The sequence below is a fragment of the Artemia sp. Qi Xiang Cuo genome, chromosome 2 (assembly GCF_049724085.1).
Source record: "Artemia sp. Qi Xiang Cuo chromosome 2, ASM4972408v1, whole genome shotgun sequence".
Lineage (NCBI taxonomy): Eukaryota > Metazoa > Arthropoda > Branchiopoda > Anostraca > Artemiidae > Artemia > Artemia sp. Qi Xiang Cuo.
The window spans coordinates 2,311,234-2,328,819 of NC_142795.1; the positions used below are offsets into that span (position 1 = coordinate 2,311,234).

General features: G+C 36.5%; 1 protein-coding gene across 1 annotated transcript in view; it reads left to right on the forward strand.

Annotated features, from left to right (window-relative positions):
* LOC148954794 (calcium-activated chloride channel regulator 4A-like) overlaps window positions 1-17,586 on the forward strand; it is a 112,114-nt gene that overhangs the window by 66,386 nt on the left and 28,142 nt on the right. Inside the window, exons 7-9 of the mRNA XM_089098641.1 lie at window positions 7,662-7,982; window positions 14,527-14,754; window positions 15,557-15,730. Coding sequence (XP_088954767.1) covers window positions 7,662-7,982; window positions 14,527-14,754; window positions 15,557-15,730 — 723 coding nt within the window. The remainder of the gene's footprint in view (window positions 1-7,661; window positions 7,983-14,526; window positions 14,755-15,556; window positions 15,731-17,586) is intronic.

Sequence of the window (17,586 nt, forward strand, 5' to 3'; positions counted from 1 at the left end):
GACCCTAGTCCTGATGCGCAGGTTTGGCTGCGACACTCAAAGCCTAAAAAATGCCTATATTACGTATGTGAGACCTCTACTCGAATATGCCGTCGCTGTCTGGGGACCTTTTGTCCAGAGCATCCACTACCTTTGCGATGACCTTGAATCTTTGCAGAAACGAGCTGTTAACATAATCGTTGGTAACAGAAGTGACGACTACAACAAACTCTTGCAAGAACTGAACCTTGAATCTCTCAGCGACAGACGATTATCACTGATCATGTCCCTCGGCAAGTCACTGCTATCTTCGCCCCATCACAGACTGATCCTCCCACCTGATGCTCCTGTTAACCAAAGAACCAGATCCCAGTCGAAGCTACAACCCCCTGTCTGCAGGACCAACCGCTACAAAAACACGTTTGTCCCCTTTTTCGTTGAAGCATACAACAAGACTTAGTGTTATTTGAATTCACGTGTTAGTGTTTTTATAGTGTTCTTTGTATTTTTTTTTTTTCTTCTCATATTGTTGTAAAGACGACATAAATTAGCCATGGCTACGCTGTTCGATCTTAATAAACCTATGTCTATGTCTATGTCTAACCGGGACCAAGCTAATTTTGCCATTCGCCATCTCAAAAATCAACGATTATCATGTTTAGCTTGATAGCACTGTAATGTTTTATCCCCTTTTTTCTATTTTTCTGTATGGGAAATTTTTATCCCCCCCCCATCTTGGGTTTTGACTATGATGATTCTGAAGGTGATTATTTTTCGATCTGGCGCCATTTCCAAAGGGTTTAACGCTACTTTCCAAAATAATCGGCAATTGTCGAAGGGTGGGAACTAGAATATCATTCGACAAATAAGTTTTTCCCTATTATAACACAGCGCCAGAACATAGTGCCATATGTTGAAAAAAAAAATGGAACCATTATTATTTTCAATTTTCTCACCAGCGCTAGAAACCTATAGGATGCTCGTACATTGGTGATTAAGAGCTGACTTAAAAGAAAAGGTATCGGTCCATCCGATTTTATAAATATATTCTGACGGCGCCAAAACAAGGTGCCATATAGTATGGAAGATGAAAGTTTTAGTGCTCTCCAAAACTTGTAGGGCTTGCTGGGGCTAGAAAGCTGGTTAGACTCCCTGTAGCGAAATCTCCGGGAGATTCTTTGATATTGACATATGATTAACTAGTCTCTTAGGCATCGTGCAAGATTCAACGCCGCCACTTGAAATTGAGTCTTAATAGCCATTCTAACGATGAAGCTAGTGTCGAAAAATCTAGCTATTTCAGGGTGATCAGCGAAAATATACAGGACTGGTCTAATCTGCTAAATATCATAGTTTCAACGGGGTTGGTTACACATTGTCGGCCAATTCTTAGATTTTGTGAGGGCGCGGCTCCAAATCAATCTTACCGTGGAAAGTTTATCCAGGTCGCATACGCAACTTTGTTTTCTCTTAATGTTTGGTTTACCTTACCTTAAAGCTTGGTTTACTCTTAGAGTTTAGTTTAAAGTTGCTCTTATGTCTACTGTACGTGGTTAAGCGACTTATTAAGTAAACTATGTGTGGACGATCAACTTGTATCATAAGATGAAATATTCCTTTACATGCATTTTATTGGATGAAAACCCCTATGTTTCCAGGGTGGGAAGCCTCGGGGTCTGGCTCTTCCTGAAATCGTTTTCGTTTATTTCTGAACACTTCCTTTCTAAATTATCAATTAATTTTTTAATTGCCCCCCCTCCAAAGAAAAACGTTACTACATAAGTCCCTGATAATCATTTCCTGTTGTACTTCCTAAAATCAAAACAATAAGTACAAAAATATTCTGCCTAGAATTTTCAAGTTTTAATAGCAAAATAGCAATTATAGGGGTGAAACCGTGAAAGTGACAGACTCGCCCTCATAAATGAGGGTAACCTTCATTTATGGGAGAAACTAAAAACTATATATTGACGTAAAAAAAATAAAACAAGCATAAATTAAATTAAAAACAAACTCAATACCTCTTATTTATTGAAGAAGCAAAAAACTATGTTTACATGATAAATTAAAATAAATAAAATTAGAAACAAATTTATTTTACATACTATTTAGGGGTCTTTCATCCCCTCAACCTCTCTACTCATGGTGTTCAAGTGGTTGCTCACTTTTTGTTTAAAACAAATACCCAACGGAGGATGATGATAAATTTCTTTCGGTTTAAAAAAAGTTGAACTCTCAGCGAGGTCATCAAAAGTTTTCTTTTCAATAAAGCGCAAGCCATCACTTGAACATTACGATTAAAAGCGTTAAGGGGGGATAGAACACCATCCATTAAGGGTAATTTTGGTCGTAAAACTCTTCTGTCATAACCTGTATTTTAAAATACATTTTTTTTTCTTGCAAGAGTGCTCGTGTTTGGATTCCTGGTTGACACGAGGGTTTAAGAATGAGGTCTTTTTTTTATTCATAATATTCTAATGTTTTGCTTTCTATGGATTTTAATCTCGGGGGGGGGGGGAGTAGTTACCCTCTTGCCTTCTCCTGCTTGTGATTTTGGTATTTTATGCTACATTCTCAATAATGTAGATGCCTTGCTTCTATTACTGGATGACCCTTTGAATACAAGAAAGGTTTTGCTTGAGTCTTGTCGGGCCACCTGCCAATCTAGCTCAGATTTCTTCTCAAATTAGCAAGTCTTGGCAGCCAAGAGATTTGTGTGTAGAATTTTTAATTTTATTTGTACACCAAATGTTTATTCATTATCATATACTAGGTATAAAGCGCAGTAAAATTGGTTACAGCACAAATTATGGTATCAGCCGACGGTTTTTATACACGCCTAGTGCGATAAACAGAAATAAGGGGTCGCAACATTTTCCTGAAAGATATAAAAAGTCTTTTCTTCATGAATAGTGTTACAATTGCTGGATATCGATATTTAGCAACTTAATCATACGACTTAACGATGTTCATTTTCAAAAGTACCAAAGACATCAACGTAAAAACATGTTTTGGCTCTTAAGACCCATTTCAGGTCAAATACCCAATTTAGATTTTATATATATATATATATATATATATAGACGGTTTTTATACACGCCTAGTGCGATAAACAGAAATAAGGGGTCGCAACATTTTCCTGAAAGATATAAAAAGTCTTTTCTTCATGAATAGTGTTACAATTGCTGGATATCGATATTTAGCAACTTAATCATACGACTTAACGATGTTCATTTTCAAAAGTACCAAAGACATCAACGTAAAAACATGTTTTGGCTCTTAGACCCATTTCAGGTCAAATACCCAATTTAGATTTTATATATATATATATATATATATATATATATATATATATATATATATATATATATATATATATATATATATATATATATATATATATATATATATATATATATATATATAGCTGTTCCATAATATGAAGTTTTTAGGGCAGTAAAATAACTTCATACATGTTGCCTCTGAATCATGAAAATAGTTAGCCAACAATAAATGGCTAAATTTGAGATCTCTTTTCGTCCGTGAAAAGTCAAGTGGTGATGTCGATTGGGATAGGGGATATTTGACCCCCTAGATTTGAAAATGTCTTGGTACTTATTAAGAATCCGGTAAACACGCGGGAAAGACCGCATCGAAATCTCAAAGATGCTATATGAAAAACTGGTTTTCGCTGCCTTGTGAGTTATTGCTCACTCCATGACAAGGATTTAAACTTTAGTTTTTTGGAGTTGAAGGGGCAAAAAAGGTACCAAGGTTAGGTTACGTATTTAATATATGCTGTACTTTACCCTGACTCCCCCTAATGTACTAATGTATAGCCTAAATTTGTTTCTGAACTATTATATTTTCTTCCTATTTGTTTTATTTCATTAGCATTAACGAAACTCCACTTCTCGTGTGTTTACCGGATTCTTAATAATTACCAATGTCTTTTTTGGTATTTTTTTTGATCGAAAAACAATGCCTCTTACCTAGATTTTGAACAATACACTTTGCCCCTCTTCCACATTTTCGTGAATTTGCACTACTGGCTAAATTTTCTAAAATTGTTTGGTGACATATGTTTTTAGCATATATTTTGCTGATATTGCACACACGTTTCTTAATGTTAAATATGATGCCAAAAGATTTAATTCTTAACTTTTAAAGATACTAGATACATGTGACTATTTAATTTTCTACTTAATCAGTTCAAACTATCGAATTTCGTTTCACTGTCCTTGGTACTCAATATACTTTTTTATGCTAAAGAAACGAATGAATGATAACAAGGAAGACAAGGAGCGTGTAGCCCTTTGTTTCATTCAAAAGTAGCCAAATTTGTACCGATACCTATCATGAAAAATCTAAACGAGTATCGGAGCATGTGCTATGAAAAAATATTTTGACTTAGCGAGAATAAAAATCTCAGCTTGACATTTCGTCCTTTTTCGCGCCTGTTTACTGAAACTGGAATTTGAAGTTATACACGCTCTGAGGATATATCAGAAGCAAGCATCTGCGTTAGCTGCATTTTCATTCCGTGAAAATTAGACAGTCGCCTCATGCTGTTCAAGTGAGGGACAAAAGACATTTCAATTTTCTGAACTGTCTCTTGGTGTTAATCTCGTGTGTTCCATGTCCGATTAACAATGCAGATGGGCTCACTGGCAAATCTGTGTTTACCTTGAAAATTGTTTTATGACAGGGGTTTTAAACTCTGAGGCCTCTTTTAGGCTCCCTTGTGCAGAAGTATTGTTGCTCTTAAATGATACAAGAGGGAATTTAGGCTCTGGCCCTCTTCTTGCTGTAATACATGTGAATTATCACATACCAGAATTAAACCCAGGCCTTTCGAGATCTTTGCAGAGGAGAGGAACAGAGGTTCAAAATATCCCATCTGTTTATGTACTTTTGTTATTGGGTGCAATTTCTAGTAGTTTCAAACGACTGGCACTCCTGCCCAGAGACGTAGCTACGGATTTTAGCGCCCAAGTATAATGTTGGTTTTTGCGATCCTTACCATCACTGCCACTATATAAGTAAAACAAAGACAACTCAGTTTGGCAGCCGTCAGAGGTTGCGTCCTGGGACAGCCGTTCCCCTTGTCCCGTAGCTACGCCACTGCTACTTCCATCCCCTGTCAGTGGCCCTATCGATAGCCTTGTTTCTTAAAAACTGGCTGGCTACAATATTTGTTAGCACACCACATCACTACAAAAGAAATATAGCTACCCTCTATTGTGAGTGATTTTCGTTGAGGATCATCTATGATCATCTTTACACAGAGGTGGGATAGGGGGATTGATCTTTCTTGGGATTCCCCAGGAAAAAATCGGAAAGAAATTTTTTTTTTTTGTTGTCTACAACCTCCCCCCCCCCTAGAACCTGTGTATACCCATGACGGAGACCGTTTGCATATCTAGGCGTTGATCAGGCTGTCTGCTTGGATTAGTCCAATAAGTTTTTGACAGTAATGTTTGAGAGAAGGGAACCTAGCAGAAAATGACCGAAATCTTGTAATCCGGAAATAAATTTATAACCATTGATAAGTGTAAATCCGGTTTTCAAGAACCAAGCACTGCTTCGTTGCGCTTGTTGAATAATATAATCCCATTCTGGTCGTCAAAACTGTGGGAATTAGGAATATGATATTTGAGATGCAACATCTAAGTCCTTGTAATTACACTAATCTAGTAATTACTTCAACTTATGTCACACCATGCAAGGAATGCGTTGGCTTCCTACTGTTTATGGTACCATTGATATGAGCCGTACCATAAAGCTAGTTCCAAAGTATTTGTAACCTGTCTGGTTGACTGGAGCGGGGGGTCATTGCTGGAATAGTGATAAAATGGGGCAAAATGAAGTGGTCGGGATGAACCATGACATCTGATTTCATGTAGTTGTTCCAGCTTCAACCATTATCGATTTAGTGAAAACCAGGCTCATTCATAGGGTTTTTTGGCACTTGTCTGTTAAACGGAATGCACTAATGAATTATACTCTGTAATATCTAACAGAAACCGGTTTCCCTTCTTGGATTGGTTTTGATTTGCTTATTTTGAGTGAGATAACTACGATATATGTATATTTTTGGTACTTGCAGAATAATTTTAGCTAGTACATTTTGCATACAGACCCACTATAATTTACCACCCCTCCCTCTAGTGTGCAAATATGTAGCCCTGATTTGTTTCTAAAGTATTACATTTTCATCATGTTTTGGTATAATTTCATTAGGATTAACCTAATTTCACTTCTCGAGTGTTGCCGCTATAATACATAAGTACCATATTTTTATTAAATATTTAATGTGTAAGTGGTTAGGGGTTAGGTTGGGTTTGGCATTTAATATAATGCTTTCTGTGCGGTCGCTTTCCATAATTTTGTTTCTATAGCATTATATTATCATAATGTTTTGGTATATTTCATTAGGATTAACTTAACTTCACTTATTGAGTGCGTTCCATTAAACAGACAAGTACCTTTTGGGGGGGGGATTTGAATGAGGAGTAGGAATCCAGGAAATTTCATGATTTTTGGGGGAGAGGGGTAGTCCCTGAGGCCACCCTCCGATGTATGTTCCTGGTCGAAAATCAAAAAGCTCTGGCTCGGGGCTTTCATGAATGAAACCATACGCTGCTACAGTCTTCTGGTCTCCCACTAATTTAATGATATTCCAACTTTGGCCTGCTTTAAGTTGTTGTCCAATTCAATTCTGTTTGGTGTATTTAAATTTTATTTGTTTAGTGCTAAACACAGTCATAACAAAGTAAAAAGAAATCACGCTGCCTAAGTAAAGAACGATGTGGGCACATTGTGTGTTTTTTTTTTTTTTCTCCATACCCGGGTACTTCGTATCGAATTTATTTATTAGAAATTATATAAGTTGGGCGTAAAGCCCCTATGCCTTCCCAAGGCCAGAACAAAATTTGCACTTTACTGAAAAAATATAAATGTTTTTAATTTTATAAATTTAATAAATCAAATAATATTAACATTTTGATTACTAAATATCAGTATATGTATATTAAACTGACAATGCACATCCATTTGTATTTTTTCAGTAAAGTGCAAATTTTGTTCTGGTCTTGGGAAGGCATATGGGCTTTGCGCCCAACTTATGTTAATTTCAGCTCGTTTTGAGTTTGACTCGGTTATTTATTGTAATTTCTGTTCGTTTTAGGTTTCTTTTATTTATCGATGCTGATTTGTGGTAGTTTCACGCTTGGTAGATTATTTTATTTTATTTTTGCTCTTTTTTTGTTTAATGGGGTTCTTTACTTTGAAAAACTTATTTTGTACAAAAAGTTTTTTTAATTAATTAATAATAAAGAACCAATGAACCATAAGAAAACACAATCAAAGATAACATTAATGATGAAAATCCAATTAATGATTAACTACAGTGACTGGGAAATGATATATTGGTTGTTATTGTAGTTGAATGGAAAAAGAGGGATTGCTGTTCTATATTTCCTTGTTAAAGTGTGCTCATTCTATTGGTTTATTTTTGTAAAAATAAAACAAGGCGTGATTGGATCTGTATTGTAAAATTTTGAGCCAGCAAATAGAGAGAAAGGTTTTTGAGTCAAAATATTTTTTTGTAATAAAACCTTTGTTTCTCTGTTCTAATTTTGTAAAACTTCTAGTATTTATCTCAACTTTATTTTTTTCAGATCTTCGAATCTTCTGGGACAGCACTGGGCAACACTATCATTGTCATTACCACCGGAATCAACAACAGTGACATATCATCAGCGCTCGTCTTAGCCAAATCTAAAAGGGTTAAAATCAGTATCATATCATATGCTGGAAACCCAGAAGGACTCGCTTATATTGCATCAGAAACCGGAGGAATATATTCAGTAATTCCTGAAAAAAGTGTCGGATCTAGGTCTCATTTGTCTATGCTGATTCAGCTAGGAGATTCGTTGCTTCGAATTCTTAACCACCATAAAATCGAGGGAACCGAAGAAGCTGGTTTCAATCCTATTCTGGTAGGTTGAATTTGGTTTTCAAGCTTACTTGTCCTCTTGCTGGCTTATAAGCAACGGGGAACCTAGCTTCGCTCGGTGAAAAGAAAGACAGTATTTCTTCAAATCTCTTTCGCAAAAGAACCTTAATTTTATTTTACTTTATTTGCTGTAAAAAGTAAAACCGTTAGGGCATTGGACGTCTTAGTATTTGTGACGTCACTCAAATGAAAACCGTTTATTCCAAGATTTAAGGCCCTAAACAAACTTTTGCAAAGTTGTGAGCAGGACCGTATCCAGGATCTTTTTCGGGGGGGGGGGGGGCTACCAAAGGATTTTACGGGGGGGGGCAAAAAAACTTCAGAAAAACACATAGAAAATTTGTTTATATTTATTTTTGTTACGTTTTTACGAGTTGGACAAACATCTTTTTTTTTGTGTGTGTGTGGGGGGGGGGGGGGGGTCAAATGGTTTTGACCTTTAGGGATCTCTAATTTCAGTCAGCAGGCGATTTATGGAAAATATTAAGGGAACTGGGAGGGGAAAATGAATTGTCCCAAATTCGTGACCTATTCTGCTTTTTCGTACCGGAAAATGGCAGTATGCCAATTTTCTGAAAAAAATAGTCCCATTTTTGAGAAAAATTAGATATTGCTAACATTAACTATCCCTTCGATAATAAGTGCCTAGTTTAAGTGGCGACTCTGTTGAAATGTAGTATTTAAGTGCGGCTTTCAACTATAAAATATTGTTTTCCTGTACTATTTAAAAACTATTAAACTTTTATGCTATTTAGACTATTTAAAAACCATTAACCAAATCCAGCTGAAATTAATTTGTATACAACTGTGTGAGTTACCAGCCTTTGAACAGAACTAACCAAGCAGTCAAGTACATGCGCAAGGATTTTTTTTGGAGGGGGTACAACGTTCGAGGGAGGGTACTTGAAATAAACGGAAAGACAGGAACTTGAACTTTGACTTTATTCAATATAAACACACAAATAAAACACAACTCCTGGGACTGATCAATGATCCCTAGGGCCTAAATGTAGTCCCTGGAAACCTTAAGAAAAATATATTTTTGAATAAGGGGGAGATCTTAAACATCATGATATGTCATGGGGAACGAGGGCCTGAAGTCCATATTCCTACACCAGTACCCGAACACGACTCGAAAAAAATCCTGTTTTTTAGACATTATGCATGCGAAGAGGCGTAAAAATGAAATCGTCGAAAATGATTCACCCTCAATGCCACTTTCACTTATGGGAAATACTGTCAATTCCAGTTGACATGCCGTGTTGAAACGTTTTGGAAGCAACATTTATCGCCTACTTACCTGTCATGAGAAATACTTGTGGGGTAGCAAAACATCCTTGTTAAGACATGCAACAAGTCAAAATTGATTTTTGCTTCACTGACTGCGTTTAAAAAGCGACTTAAGAATTTTTTTATTTATATCAAAACGACGATATTTCACCCGCTTTTCGTCACGATTTAGACATCTGCTGACAAAAAGAAATGTCACTTTTATGTCTGAAAATGATGGAAGTGATTGTTTGGTGCTGTCAAATGTATAATGGCTGCTCTCTTCTTTATATTCAAATTTGACGTAACTCAGTATTTAAACTTTAATCATGAATGTTCGTTAATATGTTTCTTGGACGGTTGGAAGGATAAGAGGGGGGGGGGGTTAACAGCCGTTCTTCTAGGAAGGGTGGCAAATTTGCCGTCATCTATCGGAACATTCCTGTAAATTTGAGGTTGCAGATTTTCTAAGGGGAGGGTGCCATGAGCTTTTAGTATTTTTTTAATTGGGTGAGAATAATCTCTTGTCTAGGTGGAAGGGGGTTACTGCCATATCTTGTTCCCTCAAATTACGCATATGTCTGTAAAATCCAGTTTGTCGTTTTCGAAACAGGTTTGAATATTGGGTTCTCTTACAGTCATTTCTGTTTAGAACAATTTATCTCGCAAAGTATTCCTGGTTCGATTTAAAAAGTAAATGATATTTATCAGTAAGTCACAGCTACTGTTTATAATAAAGCAATTATTGGCTTTAGTCTAGTTTTTCTTTCAATATGTAAGGCCTTTAAAGATCATATCAGGAAGTCTGATCGCAATTAAAGAAGGTTGCGTTTGACTGGCTATCATTATGTGAATGCATTTTTTCTGGCCAAATTAGCTTGAAGCCAGTACCTCGGCGCACTCATTTCGCTCATACTCTGCTGATAACGTCCTGTTTACCTGATTATTTTACCCTTCCCCGTTCCCTGAGACCTCGGGATATGTATAATTTAATTTTTATATTTCTGAATAATCAGCCAATTTTTTGACGTTTTTCAAAAATATATGTCCTCCAAAAAAGACTGACTCCCTTCAAAATGTACGTGCCTACTTAGGATGGTATATTTTATGCAGTTTAGACCGTTACTTGTATCAGTAGCCTGATTTATAATTTGTCACTTGTCCATCCGTTAAGAATAGTGTTAACCATATTTCATTAGATTAGGAGATTGACCTCCCAAAATAAACAAAGCTTCTTTTGTAACGAGCGAGCGTCAGACTAATTCATTTTCTCTTCAGTAGTTGGGGATTTTCGAAGAAAATCCTTCGTATTATTAAAATACCTATTGATTATAGACATAGTTTTCCCCTTGCTAGTGTATTTATTCTAAACTACGTATAACATCTTATCATTGTATTAGTTCACGGAGGAATAGCGCTTAAAAATCTCGCGGGCGGGGGGGGGGGGGTCTTTTTAACAGCTTTAGGTGAGATATTAAAGTATCTCAACTCATGCTTGAAATCAACAAATATCACTATGAACAGGAGTTTGGGTTTTGCCTCCTTCTCTCGCTGTAAAAGTCTAAAACCTACTATTCCAAATTATATAGAAATAGAATATCTTTAATAACTTTTTTGGTAGGGGGCATGGAGGGAGGACCAGGGGTCAGGTCCCGTAATTTTTGGAATAAAATATCGTTAATAAGTTTTTTTTGTGGGGGGGGGGGGTGTTGGGCCATGGAGGAGGTTCTCGATTTTCAACGATGTGGAGGGTCAAATCAGATTCAATATCCTCATTTCTATTTTAAATTCCAAATTAAAAATCTCGCGGGAGGAGGGGTCTTTTTAACAGCCTTAGGTGAGATACTATGTATAAGCATGTTGTAATACATACTCAATCTGTTCTTTATGATAACCAGTATGCAAATGAAATTCGCCTGCTCTCTTATGTGCTTCAGTGTGTCTATTCCCGTTGAACTTAGTGGACGCAGCCCTCCCCTCACAGAGGACTCGTGGTTCTAAAAACTACTACTAATATTGTTTCTACAAGCTCATCGTGAGACCATGTTTCTTATGCTAAAAGTTTGAAAAAAAGTGTCATGAATTCTACCAAAACACTTAGTGTTTGCCACTTTTAATAGTTCATTTGGCTTCTAGACACATGAAAAAAAAAATTGTTTACATGCAGCCCTCTGCTAGCGAAAAGTTCACAATTTCGAACGCTAATAATTTGGTAAAGTATAAAAGAAAAATCAAGTATGTTTGGAGATTGAAAAAGAAGTTACGGATTAGTCATCAAGAATTGAAAATACCTATGTTCAACAAAGTACTTAAAGAAAACATCTGAAAGCACTAAAACATGTCTTGTTAACTTATTATTTTACATTTTATTAGACAGCTTAAAATATAATATTCTTTAGATATGTTTTTGTTTCTATTTTTGAATATTTCAAAATTCGAACGGTTCAGGAACCAATTATGTTCGAAAGCAGAGGGCCGTCTTGCTTCTTAATATAAGTGCCTTAATTATAGTAGTTAGTGAAAGCTGCACACATACCGAACGCTAAAGGGTGGGGTGTAAATTTATGGTGTGAGCAGGGTCGTATCCAGGATTTTTTTTTCGGGGGGGGGGAGGGGTGTACAAAAAAACTTTAAAAAATGCATCAAAAATTTGTTTATATTCAGTTTTGTTACGTTTTTGCCAGTCGGTCAAATATTTAGGGGGATCGAACCCCCTAACCCCATTCCTGGATACGGCCTTAGCTGTAAGGTTTATATGGCCCTTAAGTTGTCTGATACTTAATACGCTCAACAAATTTGCGTGCTCCTGGTGTAGAACAAATCGCCACATTGGAATTGCATTTAAATAAACATGCGGACGGTTGGTTTGATAAATAAGCAAGAACAATCATGTTACAATTTCATAGACAAGATTATTCTTCAACTTTTAGTTCATTTAAAATTCAGAGAGGAGTTCAACAGCAGCATGTTACCCGTATATTTGCATATATATACTCTGAGCATTTTTAACACCTTGTACCTAAAAAAAAAAAGTGTTTTCATGTACGCTTGCCATTTGTCAATAATTATAACTCTACGCTATCCTTATGCAAACATTCTTCTTTTTTTGAACGGATTAACAACACCAGAAGCTAAGTAGAAAAGGGTGGGGAATTCGGTGATTAAAATCCTAAAAAACTGCCCCACCCAGTACTGTCCTACTATCAGGGTTCATTTGACGCCTGTCACTCCTCATTTCTATTTCATTTCTTAGAACTGATAAGAAATGAAACTATAAACGCCTTTAGTCGGAGCCATTATTCAAATTCGTATTGAAATGTATACACTCCATCACTTCTGAGCATAGCCCGTTCTGCCTTCTTTTTCCTTGGCTTTAAGTTACTTTGCGCATGTTTTCCCCCATTTCTATGCATTTGTACAACTGGCAACACAACCAGAGCCACCAATTCATGGATTATGAGAGGGGGGGAGGGTTTTTTCATTTAAAAAAATAAAGATACAAAAAAACAATGTGTTTCGAAATCTAGGGGACAATTCATTGTTATTTCAAATTTCAAAATCTAGACGGAGTGAGAGGGAAAATAGTAAGACCCCCCCCCCGATGTGACACCAATTAACTCAACCAAAACTACGGGGGCGACTGTTTTTTTTTGGGGGGGGGGGTGTGGATTAAGTAGGCTTTTATTCAGTTTTATTTGCATCTGATCTCTTATTTTTTTGTAAAATATTTTAGGGGGGTAGGGGTTTATTATCCTACAACCATGGTTCTTTTGACGCATGTCACCCCTCCTTTTTAGATCATTTTTATGAAATAAGAGCTGCGATTATACACTTGATTCTTTGTGCCAAATTTCTTTGGGGAGGGATGGGCGAGGAGTTTACTGCTCACTATCGTAGTAGCCTACATTTGATGCGTATGCCTCCTTCTTTCTATTGGATTTTATGAGATAAGAGGTGCAACTATACACGCTTTATTTCGGGGAAGTTATTCAACTCTGTATTGAAAAATGTGAGTACAGTCCTTTCAAGTACACGTGCCCTAGGCTTTAAGCTACACACATTTCTCCTTTTCAATACCAAAGTGCACATAATCAAACTTTCGTAGGGTTGGCCGATTTTTTTGGTGGGAGTGTAGAAGGAGAGATTTGACAAGTTAGTTTATTAGTTTTATTCTAATCTCGTCACATTTTTGGAGGAGGATCTCCGATTATTTTTTGTGCATATTCTTGGCAGATTATCTATTTTTGTCTTTATTCATCTAAGGAAGTTCTGAAGTATACATATCTGTATTTGCACATCTACAAAAAAAGGGAAGAATTACCCGCCCCAATAACATCCCACCCTGACGAAAACGAGTTAAAATTTTGGGGCTTACGTGGGCAATGGTTCTCCCTTACCTTTGTTGGGGAAAACTATTATTATTATTTTTCTTCTTTTTTTTAATCGAAGAGTTATACAGTTTGTGATCTGGATTTTTTCTATTCATAAGCGTTGTGCACAAATGCACATCGCACAAAATCGATGAGTTATGTGCCAAAACCAACATATTGGACAGACTTGTGACTTGTTAAATTTATGTGACTTGTTAAATTAAATTTATGATGAGTTGTTAACTTTATTATTATATTTTTATGGTAGTTGGATTTGGGACGAGTCCACCAGGCCGTTGAACACTTTAGGAGCACTTTAGCATATTCCTTTTCGTTTTAATGTTTTTTTTCCAAAAATATTCAATTTCACACACATGGCCGAACTTGCCGTTAATTCTCTCAAAGACGTTGCAGCAGAGGCCAAAAGACATACCTACTTTTTCCATATTTTTCAGGGAAATTCAACTTACAGAGATCATCCTTTCCTTTATGTCTCCTTATACTCTTACTCATGAATCTATCTGAGAGAGGGAGACCTGACATTTAGGGGTTGGGCCAGGTTTATCAAAACTCTTAATAAAATATAAGGACATAATCGTAAAATTCGAGATCTTCAGGGGAAAGGCAACCCATAGGTATATGCTTGTTGCCAGATTAATTAATAGTCAATATAAAAAAAGAGAATATCCGTTTTGGCAGACTGTGAACTGTCCAAAAAATGTAAGACCTTATTTTTGAAATCTGGGTCCTTATGCACAGAACCATCCATATTTAAAGCTGCAATCTGAAGACTAAATATTTCAGAAAAAGTCACTTCTTTTGGTTATTGAATCAAAGAAACTTATTAAATCAAAGAAAATTATTGAATTAGATAATCCTCCATTTTAGATACACGAAGCTGAATACCCTGGCCCAGAAACTCGTCGGATTGTTAATGGCACTTTTTCAACTGATCACTCTTTAGGAGAAACTACCTTTTCTCTGTATTTCTACAGCCGAGACAAGCCAGGAATAAGACGACTGTGGCTTACCGCACCTGATGGAACTGTGAGTGAAGGCAGGACTGAAGAGCCAATGGCCAGTCTTTATTTTTCATCTATCAAACCGATTACAATGGTAAGCTTCTACTTAGTTAAACTTCACTTTTTTTTCTCTAACATTTTCAAGCCCTTTTTTTCTTAAGCTCTTGAACTATATTCAACAATTATATTTATTTCTATTATTTTTAGGGCGATAGACTTTTTTGGTTTCCAATTCTAGAACAAATAGTTAAACTTTAAGATGGGTAATCCAGGGTCACTGCCTCTAATTTTGGAAAGTGGATGATGTGTGACATCGACAGTTTTTTTTATAACCATTAAGTAGGTGCTTTTTCCTTTTTTAATTATTATTATTTTACTTAGTCTAGGATTATTTATGTAGTGTTTTTTTTTAATTTAGGATGCCTTTGGGAATCTTTATGTAGTCAATCGCTACGCATTTGCAAAATTCATTTTTTTCCCCTGGCGTTGTGATTTATATCTGTAATAGTTTAAATTTTGTTTATTATGTCAATAAAGTATGATTTAGAATCACTAGGGGTATTTTTTGAAACTTCTTAAAAAACTGTAGGTTAAAATGTATCTCTCCCCCTCTTCCTGTTCCTGTGTGATTTTGTTCTCTCTATATGATAAATTCTAAAAATTTCTTACTAAAAAAAAAATTAAAGCGTAGCTCTTTCTAAAGAAAGATAAGGAAGAAAAAAATTGTATGTATGCTATATGTACTTTTTTTTTTTATGTCAGTAACTCTACTGATGATGATAACCGACTGTGTCATCGAAGTGTTTAGAGTCTTTGTTTTATATTTTTGTTTCACTGTCTAATAAAAGGACCTATCCCTATTTGGAACTCTTATTGATTTAATCGTCCTTTTGTAGGCTGGAACCTGGAGATACTCCTTCGAACAAGAGCCAATAGAATACCAATCACATTATGTTAAAGTCACGTCACGCCGAAAGCAATCCACCCCTCCTATTACTACCCAATTAAGATTCTCCAATGATGTCACCTCGATGGGCAACTCCCACACTCCAGTTGTTATATATGCTGTGGTAAGTTTTGGTTTATTAGTTTTTAGTGCCAACATCCGCGAGTTTTTTTTTGGGAGGGGGGGGGGCAGGAATGATAACAAGATACATTTTGTTTGGTATTTTGAAAAAGAAATATCTAAAAATCTTGGAAAATTTAGAATTCTAGGGGTGTGGGCTCGGAACCCTTCTGCATACAGCCGTCCCAACGAGATACGGAGTGGGACGATGGGCATGTGTCTCCCAACATTCTTGACTTAACTTCAATCCTCCAAAGGTCATTTTTAATGATTCGGGCTTTCTACTCGCAGAGTTTTCTAACAGTCTTTCTATTACATTCCTCAACCAGACAGTAGATAGCGCGTCTTCAAATTCTAGTTGTAAACCATGAGTTCTTCGTTGCATTGTACTAGAGTTTATTAGTTTCGCCAGGTTGAGTTGCGCGTGGGTTGAATTTTTTCGTTTTGAGGTTATAGAGAACCGTTTTTATACCTTTTAACCTTAGCTTTGTCTTGAAAGCGTTCAACTGGGGCGCAATTAAACTGAAAGTAAATGTAAAAATTAGTAATTTGATTCTTGGGTGGACGGATGGAAGATTCTTTTTCTGAACTAGCTATGGCCAAAGGTCAGTTAAGCCGTGGGACCGGTGAACTAACGTTTCCACAAATTCCCACGAAAAATCTGAGTCTGAGATGCTAGGTGTAGTAGCGTCAATTCTAGGGATGTATTTTGAATAGTTAGCTGGGGCTGAGGGGGAGGGGGCAGTGGTAGCACTTTGGGAGGGAGATACCTTTCATATCATCAGGTAAAAAGCGAGTTATAAGGACATTGGGAGAATTTATTTTGAATGGTTAGCTGGGGCTGAGGGGGAGGGGGGGGGCAGGGGTAGCACTTTGGGAGGGAGATACCTGTCATATCATCAGGTAAAAAGCGAGTTATAAGGACACTGGGAGAATTTATAAAAAGAACACCGAAAATTTTTTGAAAGTCTAGGGGTCATGCACCTTGTGGGCAGTCCTTGCTCTCAAATGATTTCTCTTGATCTCGATCTGTGGTGATATCTCGAAATTAAAAAGAAAGCGTCTTCTTCTTTTCGCTTGAATCTTTCACAAATCTTTTTCTTCAGTACCCGCGTTCAAGAATCACCCCAGTATTATTTCGTATGTCATTTCCTTTTTTGTAAAGAATATCATTCTCTCAGATCCAATTACCAATCCTTATTAAAAAGTTACTTGTTTAGACAGGGTATTTTCTAGGTCTTCCTTGTATAGAAATGACATAGGAACTGCTCTTTTTTCAAGATAAAAATCTAATTAAGATATGTATAATTTCTATGTGGGAGCTTTCTATGTGCAGATACCTTATGAATGTATTTACCTCTTAGGACATTTCATCTTCCTTTTTTTTATCTTCTTTTGCTGTGTACTCCATAATCTTGCTGTATAATACCTGAGATCAAAGCCGTACCCAGGATTTTTTTTTCGGGGGAGGGGAAGTTTACGCAAAGATTTTTTTTTGGAGGGGGGGGGGGGTACAAAAACCCTCAAAAACGCATGAAAAATTGTTTATATCCATTTTTGGTACGTTTTTCGAGTCAGACAAACATTTAGGGGGGGGGGGGGTCAAACCGCCTTACCCCCCTCTGGGTACGGCCTTGCCAGAGATCAAGTTAAAGCTTTGATCACTGGATTGACTTTATTTATAATCACGTTGGAAAAAATCAGTTTGACAGGTCCTTCGTAAGGGCATCTAGCAGAAGAAGTTATGGGATCTCAATCAAACTTGGTGAAGTTAAGAGCTAGTGCCCTAGCTCTTAACTCACACAGGACCCTCGATTTTTATAAATTACACCCTCTGTATGTCGGGAAGGGTGACCTGTA